Source organism: Pholcus phalangioides, unplaced genomic scaffold (genome assembly GCF_987345545.1).
Source record: "Pholcus phalangioides strain wild (caught in Gottingen) unplaced genomic scaffold, Ppha-v1.0 ptg000022l_1, whole genome shotgun sequence".
NCBI classification, from domain to species: Eukaryota; Metazoa; Arthropoda; class Arachnida; order Araneae; family Pholcidae; genus Pholcus; species Pholcus phalangioides.
The window spans coordinates 8,244,143-8,260,369 of NW_028301615.1; the positions used below are offsets into that span (position 1 = coordinate 8,244,143).

Genomic DNA, 16,227 nt, shown 5'->3' on the forward strand with positions numbered 1-16,227 from the left:
CAAAGTAAATCAATTAGTTTCTTTGTACTGTTAAACGTTAAAGAGCTACGCGTGGTCAAAAATATGCATGTTCCATTTATGGAACATTGGACTTTCAAGAGAGCGGGATTCTAGGGATATCTAATGTGCAGTGCGTTGCTTCAATTTCCCCGTTCTAACCCCAGGGTGGTTGTCATCGTTCAACATGGTTATAGGGGCTAATTCTGGGTAATATGACACAGAGGAATGTGCTTTCTGGGGTGGATAGTTTATATTGGGTGAGTACTTATTTATTCTTGCATTCATAGAAATGTATGTTTTTGCGAACTTCAGACTAATCAAATCGAGTTCGACAATCTTAAATAGTATTGTTGTGTTCAGCTGAGTGTAACTATACCAAAAAGGTATCTTACATTAAAAGAAGCTGTACGATATTTAGAAACTGATTCAGATTCCAAATTACAGGATGCAGATATATGCCAATTATGTGCTAATGAGAATAAGAACATGGATGAAGATGATACTGTTTAAAATGATCCACGGTAGTATCAACGGTTCCAACTTATGTATGTGAAATGCTAGGTAATTTTGCAACAACGAGGATGAAGTGTTAGAAAACTCCTGAAATGTGTTTGTAAGGTTAGATAAAAGCGGTTGGAAAAAGGTCGATGAGAAACAGGAGTCGCACGAGAGAGAAAGGAGAACGATTTGAGACATTCGAAAAAGAGGGAGAGGTGTGAAAGTTTGCACTGAAGAGACAGGACGGTTCTGTTGGAGGTGTTGTATAATAAATTAAATGAAGTGTTGTTTTCTTCTTTTGGGAGTCTAGAATCCAGTTATTTTTATTTCGTCCTAGAATCGTAGTGGAGGTACAGCCGAGGACCTACGACCGGTAAGAAGTCGGGGGAAAGTTTACTGGCGCAGCCGGCCTCCAGATTGTGAGCCGAATTCGAAGAAGAGTGTCCCAGCAACGGTGGAACCACCCCGGTTCGTATAGAAGGATAGCAGCAGCGTCGAGCTCCCACGCTGTTTTTTTTTCGTGAAGTCAACCCGACAACCGATGCTGAGAGGGGCAATCCCGTCGAGGGAAGAGAAGCAAGTGTTGTGCGGCGGTATCGAGACGATAAATAAAGATAGCGTATTTGGTAAAAGGGAACAAGAAGGATCTGGAGACCATGGACGCCAACTTGGGGGTACAAGTCCGACCGGAGTTCAAATTAATGCAACTAGTGAGTACCATACAGGAAAGTGAACTGTACAACGAAGCGACATGCTGAGAGATGCTGAAAACGATCATAGGCAATAGGAAAGAGAGAGAAGAGATGGAGGAGAAGCGTAGAGATGGAGATGGAAGAGCAACGTAGAGATACAGAGATTGAGATGGAGGAGAAGCGTAGAGATAGAGAGATGGAGGAGTGGCGTAGAGAAAAGGAGATGGAGGAGAAGCGTAGAGATAGAGAGATGGAGGAGTGGCGTAGAGAAAAGGAGATGGAGGAGCGGCGTAGAGAAAAGGAGATGGAACATGAACTCGAAAGACTGAGGATCGAGACAGGAGCCAGAAGAGAGGAGAATAATCAAGCTGGACACGGCAGAACCCCCAGCCGGGATTTCCAGAACATGATGCACAAGAACAACAGTTCAGGATGGAAGAAGACATAAGTCTGTACCTGGTGCTGTTCAAGCGGCAAGCTCGTCGCGTGGCCCTGGCACGGGAAGATTGGTTAGCTGAGCTCTTGGGACTTCTTCCCTACGAGATGAACCAGTTAATTGCCCGTGAGCCGGAAGAGCAAGTACAGGACTATAATCAAGTTAAAGAATTGTTATTACGGAGATTCAAACTCGCCCCAGAGAAGTTCCGACAGATGTTTTCTTCGCGCCACAAGAATCAATTTTAAAATAAATTAATAATAGTTAATTTTTTATGAGTATTTTTTGATTACTTATTCTCGTTTACTACTTTTGTTTTAAATTGCCCATATGCATGGCCCCGACATCCTGATACAGGGCCCCCAGGCTGGGATCTTTTACGGGCCCCCCGACCAGACTTTCACGGGGACTCCTTTATGATGAATTTATAGCATGAAAAACAAAAAAAAAAGATTAAAATCACCCCGGCCCCAGGGCTGGAGCCTTGTCAGCCCACCTCTTGTGGGGGCCATGCCCATATGTTTATGAGATTGAAAATCCAGGAAAATTTCTGGGATCGGATCACTTTGATTCTATATTTTTTGGGATTGGGAGAAAAACCCAGGAAACGTTAACCTTAGATATGAAAGAGCTGGATCTCGAAAAATTAAAAAAAAAAATCTCATTAAATCATTATCGTTTCAGAAAAGTTCAGGTGAACTCGTTTTAAGTCAAAAGCGTATACAGAATTTTTGTCAAGGAGGGGTGTATTTATCAACTTTTTTTTCCTTCCAAGGAGAGAGGGTTGTCTACACTGCTACACTGAAGGAAACAGCGTGTGTTCTCCCGGTCCGGCGGGACCGGGTAACCTGCTGAACCTCCTTCGTGATAGGGATACAGGATTGTAACTGTTCCTCGAACGAGGAATTCCTAGTAGTCGCGGATCATCAGTCTGCGGCGACTAGGTCCCTGCCCTTTGTACACACCGCCTTTCTTGCCGCTGTGGTGGTCGAGTGGTTATAGTGACGGACTCGCGATGCGAGGATCCGGGTTCGAACCCCACAGTGGTGGTCAGCTGAAGTTGGTTCTCTGTGGTTCCCAACTTCAAGGCGCAAATGCGAGCCGATCTCCCCGTTAAAAAGTCTCGCCACAGAGAGCAACAGTCCTACAACGATAAATCATTCAATCATAACACTTCACTCATAGTTAGAAAAACTGGTGGCAGATGGCAGCACTACACATAACAAGCATTACAGAGAAACAAAAAACTTCACGTCAGGTTTCACTATACGTACACGCACATTCCCGCATGTACCGATTCTTTGGGGGTTCCACCGGGGGGGGGGGGGGGTGTAGCAGTAGTAGGTAGGGCCTCCAAAAAATGGAGGGCAAACTGCCCACCTCGTTGGGCAGTTTGCCTGTTGTGGCATTGTATTTGTATTGTATTGTACACAAAACAAAAACGCCTCAGAAAAGGAGGAGGGTTAAACCCCTCTCCCCTTTCGTATCTCAGTGTCCTGCGTACAACATTTCACATCAAAACATCGTACATCAAAACTTCTGTGCAGGGTCACAACTAAATGATGGTCACCTGGGGCAAGCGCGTATTTTGACGCCTCCTTGTAATGTTCAAGGACAGGTTTCAGAATGAAATTTGTGCCCCCTCTGGTACAGCGCCCGAGGCACAAGACTCACCTGCTCCCCCCTAGTTGCGGCCCTGGTTCTGTGAATTCAGATTTTCTAACAAACAACTAAACTTCTTTGATAGTGCAGAAAGGTTTATTTACAGGAGGCCGTATAAAATTAATACGTGTCTGGTGTGGGACTTGGTCATTGAGTGACAAAAAGAGTAACCTATTGAGTTTGCAAGCATGTGAGTAACCATCAGAGTGACCTTAGTGAGCAAACAGATCAGTGAGAAACCAAAAAAGAAAGACCTAGAGAGTTTGTGAGCATGTGAGTAACCAAAGGGGGAGTGATCTAGAGCAGCGGTTCTCAACATTTTTTGCCTCGTGGAGCACTTTCAACTAAAACATTCTATGGCGGAGCCCCATAGGCCAATTCTTTAATTATTCATCAAAGTTACGGATTTATTAAATATTATTATTATTAATAATATTATTAATTATTTAAAAATATTATTAATTATTTAAAAATATTATTAATTATTTAAAAATATTTAAACTTGTTGTTTTTTTCCCTCGAACGGCAGCAGAGCCCCTGGAGAGTGCACAATGAGCCCAAGGGCTCCGCGGAGCACCGGTTGAGAACAGCTGATCTAGAGTATGAAGAAGAAGGTTGGTGTGTGGCCGAAAGAGCAAATAATGACGTGTGCAGGCAGTGAGCAACAAAAAAAGAAAAACCTAGAGCAGTGGTTCTCAACCTTTTTTAATCGCGGAGCCAAACAGGCATCTTTTTTAGCTTTATCAAAAAATTTTCTGATTTATTTTAATTTTCTCAATTGGACGCGGATTCTCCGTGAAGAAGTGCACACGGAGTCCCGGTTGAGAACCGCTTACCTAGAGAGTGTCTGAGCATGGGAGTGATTGAAAAAGTGAGGGAGCTGGTCAGTGAGTTACCAAAAGGGGGACCTAAAGAGTGAAGAACGATGTAGCGGAGCAACAGAAATAACGATTTAGAGCAGTGGTTTTCAACCTTTAGAAGCTCGTCCGGTTGATTCTTTTTTTTTTTTTTTTTTTTGAGTGGAAGGCCCGGAAATAAACACGACTAATGGAAAATTTATGAAAAAAAATAAAATGATAAATTACTCATGGCCCGGTTTGACTGATGACAGTGGTTGGTACCGGATCACGGTCCGTCGGTTGAGAAGCACTGATTAAGGGTGTTAGGGTGCGAGCGACCAAAACAGGGTGCAAGTAAGTGAATGATAAAAAGAGTGCCCTTGAGAGCAAAGAGCCAAGGCAGTAAGTGACCAAATAAATGACCAAGAAAATCTGCAAACATTTGAGTGACCATAAGAGTGATTTAGAGACAGGGACATATTTACTAGGAGCGGGGAGAATGGATTAGCGGGCTGCAGCCTAATGTGGCAAATTTGAAGAATGTGAAATCAAGAAAATTAGACAAGAACGGGCGGCAAAATTTACGCCACAGGCGACTAAACCATAAATTCGACACTGATAGCACAAGTGTTCAATCAGCGGCGTAGCTTTCAATTGATGGCCAGTCTGTAACTGGAGGGCTTGTCATTGCTTGTAGCAATTGGCACCACCTATACTTCATAATGGCTTCCTAGTTGAAAACAAATTGAGAAAAAAATTAGTTTTGCTTTTCAGCCTCCATATACAATGTCGACTTGACGAAGGATGAAGGAAATTCTACTATTTTCATGTAGTTTCTTGTGTCTGTACTACAGTGATTCTTATCAGTTTTCAGAATCGATAAAAGCTTCCTCATGAGCATAATCTATATATATAAAATTGATTTTCTGTCTGTCTGTATGTTCTCTATACAAATCTACAATTTTAGATCGATTGTCGCCAAATTTTACATATATACCAAATGGGACCCGACTTGAACGATAGGCTACTTTAAAATTTCGTCAGCCCAGGGCAAATGCCCCAAATGGGCAAAAAACTGTCCGGCAACAATGGTTTTTGGGCCTCAACAATCACTTTCCGAACGTTTACTTTGGTTACCGTGGTTCCCTAGCAATGCATTTCAGACGTGTATATGCCTTTACAACGGTTTGTCACTTCTTTGATCCTGTTAGTATATGTATAATAGTTTATGCCTTTATAATGGTTTGCCAAATTTTCAATATACTCTCAGTAATGAGGCTTTTTGAATAGACGTCATAATCATCACCAGCATCGCTTTGAGAGTCATGAAAAGGGTGATCCTCATAGAAATCAGTGCTAAAATTGTCGATTTTACTGTAGAAATGCGGAAATTAGTGGGATTTTCCGCCCCATCAATAATTTTAAAAATTGTATTGAATTCTCAATTCTTGAAATATTCAGTTCGCTTAGAGATATACGAAGCCCAGGAGATTAAATATGAAGTAATTAGCCAAACCTATACTTTTGAGTTGGATATTCGAGCAATATCATTGATTTCATTTATATCTTTTTAAGTATGAAAATTAATGTCTCCATATCGTCTCTTTTGATATTTATTTGCATAAATTCATGTGGGTTAGGATATTTTAAAATTAGTTATGAGCCCGTGAAAAGTGCATCAAAATTCCACAGCTTTAACTAAGGATTTTTGGAAGCTGGAACAGACAGATGGATAACTTGAAGTTCAGGGGGGGGGGGGGGGATCGAAATACCTAGCGCCCCTTAAAAAAAGAAAAATATATATTCATTTCTACGTTTCTGTGTAAATCTAGATTTGTTTATTTCATGAATCGCGCAGGTTGTCATATTGGTTAAGTTGGACACGGTTTGTATGTCCCTCAAGAAAAAGAGAGGGAGATATCACGCGATCCAAAAAAGCCTCATTGAAGAAAACCCGGGCAGCGCCGGGTATTATAGCTAGTATATATATATATATATGTCGCTATCTCATTCTCTCACTTCAGAAAGAAATACCCGGCACGCACCTGTTCTGATGGGTGCAGCTCTGTCTAGGTCCTACTGAACAAATTGAGGCGTAGGATCTCTATTGTGGAATGGCCACTGAACAAAGGGGGAAAAAATAACTTTTGATGTTCCGTCAGTCTTTGTTGTTGAAAATGAAGTAAAGAATGTCAACAGTTTATAAACGGCTTCTTTGGATATTTTTCCGCGCACACTTGTCCCTTATTGTGTTAATGGAACAAAATAATTGAAATTCTTTCAATAAACTGCCAGTTTTGGCCAATCGTCGTGTAAAGCAATGGTTCTCACTGGGGGGGGGGGGGGCCCTGGTGGCACTGGGATACTTCAGGGGGACCAGGGAAGAAAATTTAGAAGGGGGCCATGACAGGTGGTTTGGAGGGCTGCAGAGAGCTGAGAAGAAAAATTAAGGTGTGAAGAAATAAAGCTTTTACATTTAGTGACTATATACACTTACAGTATCCACAAAACTTCACCCACAAAACCAGGGCTGTCTTAGGGCATAGACCCATCCGGCCCTCACCACCTACATTTTGCAGTAGGTTCCCCCCACTTGTGAAGGGTCATGCTTGGGAGTCTCATATCCATAAGTGAATCCCTTATGATATTTTGTATAGTACAATAAATTTTGTAAATAAGTAGGAAATATGTAGGCTGTTTATTTCCGGCTAAGTATAGGACTACCATAGCATCACTTTGCCTAGGGGGCCCATGATGTTCAGACAGTCCTGAATAGAAGTCGGATTAGCAGGGACCTCAATAAATTCAAGGCCAGTGGTCTGGAAGCCAATTTTATTTGCAAAATTTTCGTTCAATATAAATTCACTGAAAAAATCAATTCAATACGTATAAAGAACCTTGCTTCTAGATGAGGGTCGAAGACTCTGGGTAAGACAGGGGAGCCACAAGAAAAAAAATATGCTTCAAAGGGGGCCACAGGCAAAAAAAGGTAAAAAAACGCTGGTGTAAAAAGATGAATGCGTGAAAAATGATCAAATGACACCATCAAAGACTGGGAAGATAGGAAATAATTGTTTCTCGTATTCAGTGACACTTATAAGCCATAGAACTAATGGAAAAAACTACCACTTTCTCTTTTTACGGGCAGTCGAAATGACAGATTCAACCGAGGAAAAAAGGTGAACCATAGTTTGATTTTGCCATGCTACTCAGGAAAAAAGAGACGCAAGGCCATAAAATATAATACTCAAGACAGATGCAGACTCAGGACGATGTGACAGGAGGGGCGAATTGTGTCAGTTTGTTTCACCGTCCCATATTGATATGTTATGGGACAGACAAATATTCACGTTTTATTTGGCTCTTGGTAGGGGGTGGTTGTTTCCATCGCCTCCTTGATCCCGCCTGAGTGAAGACCGGCATCTTCAGCGGCTAATAAAGTCGAGGCAGATATCTTCAGCTTCGAATGGAATGGAGTCGCATATCTTCAGCAGCAGATGAAATCGATGCAGATACAGTACAGCATCTCGATAATGGTCACCCATGGGACCAAAATTTTTGTCCGCTAATGGGAAGCAGAGCCGCAGCAGGTACAAGCAATCATTTTGGCTCCCCCTTTTAATGTTGAAAGAGAGGTAAAAGTGTGAAATTTACACCCCTTCTGGTCCAGCGCCCGGGGCAGCAGACCCACCTGCTCCCCCCTAGTTGCGGCCCTGACGGGAAGTGTTGATTTATGGAAGGTACGATAAAAACAGTGGAATCTCATTTATACAACTTTCACATTTATTCGACGTTTGACTTCGGTCGCAATTGGTTTCTATACTAAATTTTAATGTTAAAATGCCCTATATATATTATAAATTAATTTCTAACTGTTTTATACAGTAAAAGTGAACACCTGTTCAGTGGTTCTGACATATTTTACAATAAAAATTTAATCAAGTTAACATACGTGTGAAGACGATAAAAAAATCTATAAAACCTTTATCAGTCTTGTAGTGTTGGCTTTTTTCATGCCTATCAACATGTGCAAACTAAACCAACGTTGCTATTCGGAATCATCATCCTTGACCAGAGTTATGTTCAGTTAATCAAATAATTAATTGAAAGATTATCATATTTCCCAATATGAACTCGGATTCATACATAATCATTGTATTATAAATTGAGGCATCTTTTACACCGATGTACGCGTTATTTTGCAAACGACTATCAAGCTTTGACATTGAGTTTCTTGATCAAATATCCATTTTAATTTAATGCTCCCCCATGTACGTACAGTTTGTCATTATTTGGTCCTTTTCTTTTGATATCATGTTCTTTTTGCTTTTTCCCCACAATGTAAATGCAACTAGCCTTTTGTGGATGTAAATGAATAAATAAATCTCCAACTGCGAATAGATATCGGGTCCAGTACGTATCCGGTTTTTTTGTGTAGGTGCATCGGAAAATCCCGTATTTTACGGGACAGACAAATTTTCCCAATATTATATGTCTCCCCTTCTGGACCCACGCTTGCCCTGGGAAGGGATTGCAGAGCTCAGAGTTTACGTAATAATTGAGTGACCGCTTTGTTTATGAGAGAAACTGCATTTTATTTCCCCTCATTTTTATCACAATTTAAGAATGGAAAATGTTTATTTTACCCGACTGTTTTTTACAGAACATGTTACAGATGTACGAGCAGTAGCATGAGCAAGTTCATTTCGGGGGGGGGGGGAACTTTTTTTCCCTCAAAGCGAGGGTTCATTTTTACTGCAAAAAAAAATATATATCAACTGGAGTGTGTCCGAAACTCAAAGAATTTTTATCATGAAATTTTTATCTGAAAGAAAAGTCAATAAATGAACAGAATTCTGAGTGCAAGTTCTTTTCAACCAGTTTTTGGAGTCAATGAGGAGACTTTTGTTTTCACTGCCTTTGAATGTGCCGTATTGCAAATACTGTAGGGGAAAGAAAATGTTTCGTACCGAAGAGGAAAAAAGTGTTACTGACTGGGCGGTACTTAAATGTCAATCTTTATTATCACCACACTGTCCGGGGTATTATATACCGTTGTTCGCAAGGGGGGTAGGCATCATGTTTTACTAGAGAAGACTGCCCATTTTGGAACGATTTTGTGTTTTGACGTGCCATTTTGACAACGATTCGACAAAAAACTCATGCCCAGTGGATGGTTAAATTTGATCAGAAGATATTGAAAATGCTAAGATATTTTTAATCAAATGTAAAATCAATCAGAAGGGAATTTATACATTGATTAATAGTAAATATATAAATGTGCGCCTTCAACTGTTAATTAAAGTAGATCCTGCTTATAACGTTTTTCAAAAACAGTCATAAAAACGTTATAAATAGGAAAACACTTTAAACGGGAAATCTCAATGAGAATTACTTATTGTTAGGACCACGGAAATAAGTTCATACATTCTAAATGGGAGAAACATTATAAGTGAGATCAACTGTATATTTGTTTTAGATTTATTACATGCGCGGAATTCCATACATTAAATTCCTGCTAATGAGATTCTTTTTGCAAGTTTTTCCTACTAGTAGACAATGAAAGTAAATGAGCCTTTGGATAGAACATGTTTTTAGAAATCTACTTGATTCAAAGATACCTTCTTCTCTTATCCGGAATATGACCCACCGCTCAGTCTCAACAAAGAAATATAAGCAGGTGATGAAAGACCTGGGGCATACTGGAAGAAAATTCATAAAGATACCAGTGAATTATGGGGGAGGGGGGCATAATTTTTTTTTTAAGAGGCACCCACTTTCACTCAAAAGGACCCAGATTTTTCAAATAACTTGGGTCCCGGGACCCAGGTAAATTAGAGTCCAGTGGCATCTCTGTAAAGTATTAAACAAAACAAATGTTTTTTTCACAATCTTGTCACCTAATGCTAAATTAACCTATGCTAAATTTCAATGCTTACCGAAATTTCACGCATTTGCTTCAGCTTAACCACATTAACATCCATTTCTTTTCGGATTTCACAGAAGATATCGAAAGAATTTACACAAAAAAAGATAATAAATTCTTGAAATTATCTTTTACAAAATGTAGTTGTCAGCATGTCCTTCAATGGCCTGCAAATAAAAGTGGTTCATAATTAGATTAGGTAAAAGAATTTAATCGTATAAAGGATGTTTAGAAAAATATGGACCAAACTCCAAAAGGTTGTTTTGATAAACATACTTTGGTTGTGTGAGTGCGAGATAAACATTAAACATTACGAACAGTACAGTAAAAACCATATTATTTACTGTGGTTTTTGCTGTACTGTTATGAACTGTCCAAAACCTTCTGTTCATAAGTGAAAACTTCACAATTTGATGAAGAAGTAACTTCTATAACCAATAATCAAATAATAAAATTTATATTATATAAATTATATTATGTTATTACTTATATTAAACGTAAAAAAATTTTGGAATAAAACAGTACATGTTTTGAATTCATTCAATTTTCTCGACTTTCTTTATCAGTCAAGCTATAGGACATCAAACTATAGACTTGCACATAAAACTGAAATATCTTAGGATAAAATATTAGATTTATTGAAATATGAACGATGCAAGAATGGAATAAAACTGTTACATGAAAATTAGAAAAATGCAATAGATATGACTACACAATTAAATTCGTGTAATAACTGCACGCTAATAATCAAGCTCAGCTTAACCTCTCAACATTTGATAACACATAACTAATTTAGCTGCCCTATCTGTACCAAGATGATTTCTATAAGTTTAGCGTGTATCACTCCAAAACTTGAGAATATTTGAAAATACTCTTTCAATTGGTGCAGAACTTATAGGCCACAAAAGTAAAAAAATAATACATTGAAGACAGTCTTTCAATAAGTTTTCTTCTTCCAGTGTTGTTCTGACCGCTGTCCACCAAGTGGTAGGATTGATAGGTCTCCCATATGGCATGAAGTAGGTTGGAGAAGAGCGTGCTGCTTCAGCTTTGTATGCAATCCACAGGGAAATACTTCAGGATATATCTCTATCAGCAATGATGAAGCTGTTTCTTTTTGAGTGTTAGACAGACCTTTGTATTTCCGATTCAGCAAGCAAGCCAGGCAATGAAAAAGTTGCAATGCTTGATTCATTCGTTTTGCTATTTCATTGATTCAGGGCTGTAAACATTCTTCTTTTAACATGAGCCATGTATGGTAGACTTCATAAACCAGGGCTCTGTCCAGACTTTTTTTATAACTGCCTGTTCTTGTGAAAATTTTCTTATTTTTGTGAAAAGAGTCATTAATTTCATGAAAACTAAGTTCTGTGGGAAGCGAAATGATCTAGCTATCACAAAAGACATGAAAAGCAAAATGCATGGGTTCTTTAGTTTTGATTTAGTGATGAGTCCATTTTTCAGATCCAGAATTTTGTGAAGGGTCCAGAAAACTGATCCAAATTTTTTCTGGACAGTGAATTTTTCCCAGTGAACAGTCCCATTGTGAGCAGTCTAGTGAATCAGCTACTGACTTTAGCTGCTGGAAAGTATCCTTTGACTGTTTGCATAAACTTATGAAAGCAGCTATATCTGCATCAATTTTTGCTTCATATTCTTCAAGAATTTTTTGATATGCCGCTTCAGGGGAGATTGTAAAAACCTTTAACACAAGTTGCCTATATCTATTATTTCCTGGAAATGGGGGGGGGGGGGAGGGAGGGGTTCAGTTAATTTGGAATTTCTTGGTATGCACTTGCAATACACTTGGTATACATGTGGCAATTCTGGAAAAACTTCTGGAAACTTCAATGTTCTTTAAAATTAAAACTGGATCCACCAATAGGTTTAAGTAATAGACATTGCAACCATATAATATCCGGCTGTTCAGGAGTCTGTCCAGCTGAAATTTGGGTCCATTTTCCGGATTCTTCACAGAATTCCAGAACTGAAAAATTAACCCTTCACAACATACAAATTAATTAAATCCTAAATTTGGCAATTAATTTGTGATTAATTAATTAGATTATTTTGCTTACCACAAATTAATTACTTTTTCACAAAAACAGAACCCCTAAAAAACCCCAAAAAAGGCGGTCTGGACAGATCCCTGCTGTTATCATCCTCATAGAGGAGTTTGTGGTGAGATTCGATTTGTATTTTATCTGACAGATTTGTATTTTATCTGCACATGTAAAGCCGAAGCCATCCTATTGTCACGCGGGAAAATTGCCAGAAGCGATCGAACCATCAAAAGCTCAACATGTCGCTCCGTAGATTTTTATTTTGTCTTATGTTTCGTGTTGTAAATAAATAATTATTTTAAGAAATTAATCAATTATCCTGAATCCATCATTTTATACAAATCACGCAACCTCATAACCCAAAGAATGGTGACCGCGGACTTCAAACAAGTTCCAGTTTCTTCATTGCAGCACGAGGCAACCTACGGGCGTTTCTCGTGAGTGAACTTTCGCTTTCCGGAACTTGACATCACTTTTCCTGGATTTTCAGCATGGAAGTAAGTGCCGTTCAGGTACCACTTTTTAACCACCATGATCCAGCGCTGTGGTTTATCATGTGTGAAAGCACTTTCGCTCTCGCTGTTCCGAAACCGAATCTGTCACAAAGTACAACTATGTTGTCGCGAATCTGCCTCCGGAAAGTGCGGCTCTTGTCCGAGACATTTTCGTTAATCCGCCGGCCACGGATCCGTATAAAAGGCTGAAATCGGAACTTATTAAACGGTCGAGCGAGTCGTCGTCCACTCAACTTCGAAAGCTATTAACATGCGGGTCATAGGGAGATCGGAAACCATCCGACATTCTCCGCGAATTGCGACGACGAGTGGAATCGCATTCTGTCTCCGACGAATTGCTGATGGAGCTTTTTCTCCAACACCTACCGGCATCAACTCAGTCCATTCTCGCTGCTGTCACTCCACTCGTTCTCGAGAAAGCTACTCAACTCGCCGACAAAATTCACGAAGTGAACCCTCAGCGTGTGGACGCAGTTGAGAAACCGCAACAGCCGGATTCCGTCGCGCAACTTCGGGACGAAGTGGCTCAGTTACGCCGCGAGTTGAAAAACGTCCTGCGTTCGCGTAGCAACTCTCGTCAACGTACCTCACGTGCGCGCAGTCCGCATCCACGATCGGAAAACTGCTGGTATCACAACAAATTCGGCAACAACGCCAAAAAGTGCGTGTCGCCGTGCAAGTTTCAAAAAAACGAGGCGGGCGAGGAGTAATCGCGACATGCTCCTTGCCACAGGCATCTCGTCGCCTTTTTGCCATGGACAGAAATTCCAAAATTTGATTCCTGATTGACACTGGATCCGATGTTTCTATCCTTCCAGCATCACCATCACAACGACGCTGCGACGCCACTATGAAGCTCTCTGCTGCTAATGCTTCATCCATTAGTGTTTATGGTCAAAAGAGGATGACATTAGATTTCAATCTCCGTCATAATTTCACTTGGACTTTCCTACTGGCAAATGTTTCCACACCCATCATTGGGGCAGACTTTCTGTTCAACTTTGACCTTGTTCCGGATCTCCGACGACGATGTTTACTGGATAGGACAACAAAACTCAATGCTGACTGTGATCTTCACATTGCTGAAGTTCACTCAATCAAACTCATCGAAGGTGACACCATCTACAACAGCCTTCTCAGCAAGTTTCCCGACATCATCAAGCCACCACAGCCCGGACAACCTGTTAAACACTCTGTCGTGCATCATATCGAGACTGTTGGTCCACTTGTGCATGCCAAACCAAGACGTCTAGCTCCTGATCGATTGATAATCGTGAAACAAGAATTTCAGCAGATGCTTGACCTCGGCCATTTACGACCATCTAACAGCTGCTACGCATCACCTCTGCACTTGGTCCCAAAAAAGGACAGTGATGAATGGCGTCCAGTTGGTGATTACCGAGCTTTAAATGCACAGACTGTAAAAGACTGGTACAGTGTTCCAAATGTTCTGGACTTTACATCTGAATTGAATGGTAGTAAAATCTTTTCCCACATAGATCTCATTAGGGCCTATCATCAGATTCCTATACATCCTGAAGATGTCCATAAAAGTGCTATTATCACACCATTTGGGTTATTCGAGAACACTCGAATGCAATTCGGCCTTTGCAACGCTGCAGCCACATTCCAAAGGTTTATTGACGAGGTCACTCGTGGACTTCCATTTGTATATGCCTTTGTTGACGACATACTGGTAGCCTCGAAATCACCAGAAGAGCACATCGAACATCTAAGGTTGTTATTCGAACGTCTGCAAATATATGGCCTCAGCATCAAGCCTTCTAAATGTGTATTTGGTGTTTCATCAATTTAATTTTTGGGTTACAAAGTTTCTGGATCTGGCATCGAGCCTTTAACAGATTGTGTTGATTGCATCCTGAACTTTCCTAAGCCAAACACCATCACTCAATTATGACGTTTTCTTGGTCTCTTCAACTTTTATCGTCGTTTTGTACCCAGAGCTGCACGCATCTTAACACCTTTACACAAGTTTTTGGAGGGGATAAAAAACAAGAAGAAATCCAAAAGAGCTACTCAAACCAAGCCAGCTGATATCCTTCAGTGGACTGATCCAGCTGAGCAAGCATTCATCGATGCGAAGCAAGCTTTAGCGGGTGCAACATTACTTCACCATCCAATTCCTGGTGCCAAGCTAAGTCTTTGGGTGGACGCCAGTGATTTAGCAGTCGGTGGTTCGCTAGTGCAATCAAATGGAAAGGATGGGAACCGATTGCATTTCTGTCCATGAAACTGACAAGGAGTCAACAGAAGTTCTCCACTTACGACCGAGAACTGTTAGCAATGTACACTGCTGTCAAAAGATTCCAACACATGCTAGACGGCCGTGAGTTCACAATTTTCACCGATCAGAAACCTCTTGTCTTCGCCTTCAAGCAAAATCCTGATAAATGCAGCTCACGTCAATGGCGACACCTTGACTTCATCTCGCAATTCAGCACTGATGTTCATCATACTAAAGGTGCAGATAATGTGGTAGCTGACGCTCTTTCAAGAATAGAAATCAACTCTATTTCCAAATCACCATTCCTGGATTTTGACCTTTTTGCAACTGATCAACGAGAGGATCCTGAATTAAAACAGTTACAGCAAGACAACCCTAGTTCACTGACTTTCAAGTCAATGCCAAGTCCATTTACCGCAACAGAACTGGTATGTGATGTGTCTACAGGCTAGACCATTTGTTCCAGCGAGCTTCTGCAAGACTATTTTTCATCATTTCCACAATCTTGCTCATGCAGGGGTAACATCATCTACTCAGCTAATACCTGCAAGATACGTTTGGCTTAACATGAGAAGGAACATCAAAGATTGGGTAAAGTGTTGCAATGAGTGCCAACGCTCAAAGGTTCATAAGCATACCAAAACACCTTTAGGCACCTTTGCAACACCCGATGCAAGATTTTCTCTTATACATATTGATCTGGTTGGACCTCTGCCTCCTTCAGAAGGAAAGACATACTGCTTAACAGTAATTGATCGCTACACCAGATGGCCGGAAGTCATACCTGTAGCAGACATCACAGCAGACACAGTTTGTCGTGCCTTGTTCAATGGTTGGATTTGCCGTTATGGATGTCCATCAACCATAACAACCGATCAAGGACGGCAGTTCGAATCATCACTCTTCAGGGAACTGATCAACCTGCTTGGCACTAGCAGGATTCATACCACTGCTTACCATCCACAAGCCAATGGCATGGTCGAACGGTTCCACCATGTCTTAAAAAGCTCATTGAAGGCACATGAGAATCCAAAGTCACATTGCCAGCCATCTTACTTGGTCTCAGGACAGCCGTCAAGCCGGATATCAAAGCCTCTAGTGCCGAGTTAGTTTTTGGTACATCTTTGAGATTACCTGCAGATCTCTGCACGGATACACCCGGTCAGCTCTCATCAACATACACATACGTACAACAGCTCAGAGAGCGTATGAATAGTACCAAACCATGCAAAACATCAGCTCATGGTCAATCCAAAATTTATGTGCATCCTCAACTGCAAACATGCTCACATGTGTTTCTTCGAATTGACAAGATCACACCACCTTTGACACAACCATATACTGGACCCCA

At 40.6% G+C, this 16,227-nt stretch overlaps 1 protein-coding gene across 3 annotated transcripts in view; it reads right to left on the reverse strand.

Annotated features, from left to right (window-relative positions):
• The window catches only part of LOC149069414 (WD and tetratricopeptide repeats protein 1-like), a 530,664-nt gene that overhangs the window by 469,913 nt on the left and 44,524 nt on the right, over nt 1-16,227 (reverse strand). For all 3 annotated transcript variants that reach the window (XR_016195038.1, XM_089249200.1, XM_089249199.1), the window contains exon 2: nt 10,067-10,220. Coding sequence is in view for 1 of the 3 variants with exons in the window: in XM_089249199.1 (XP_089105325.1) it covers nt 10,067-10,111 (45 nt within the window). In the remaining 2 variants the exon portion in view is untranslated. The remainder of the gene's footprint in view (nt 1-10,066; nt 10,221-16,227) is intronic.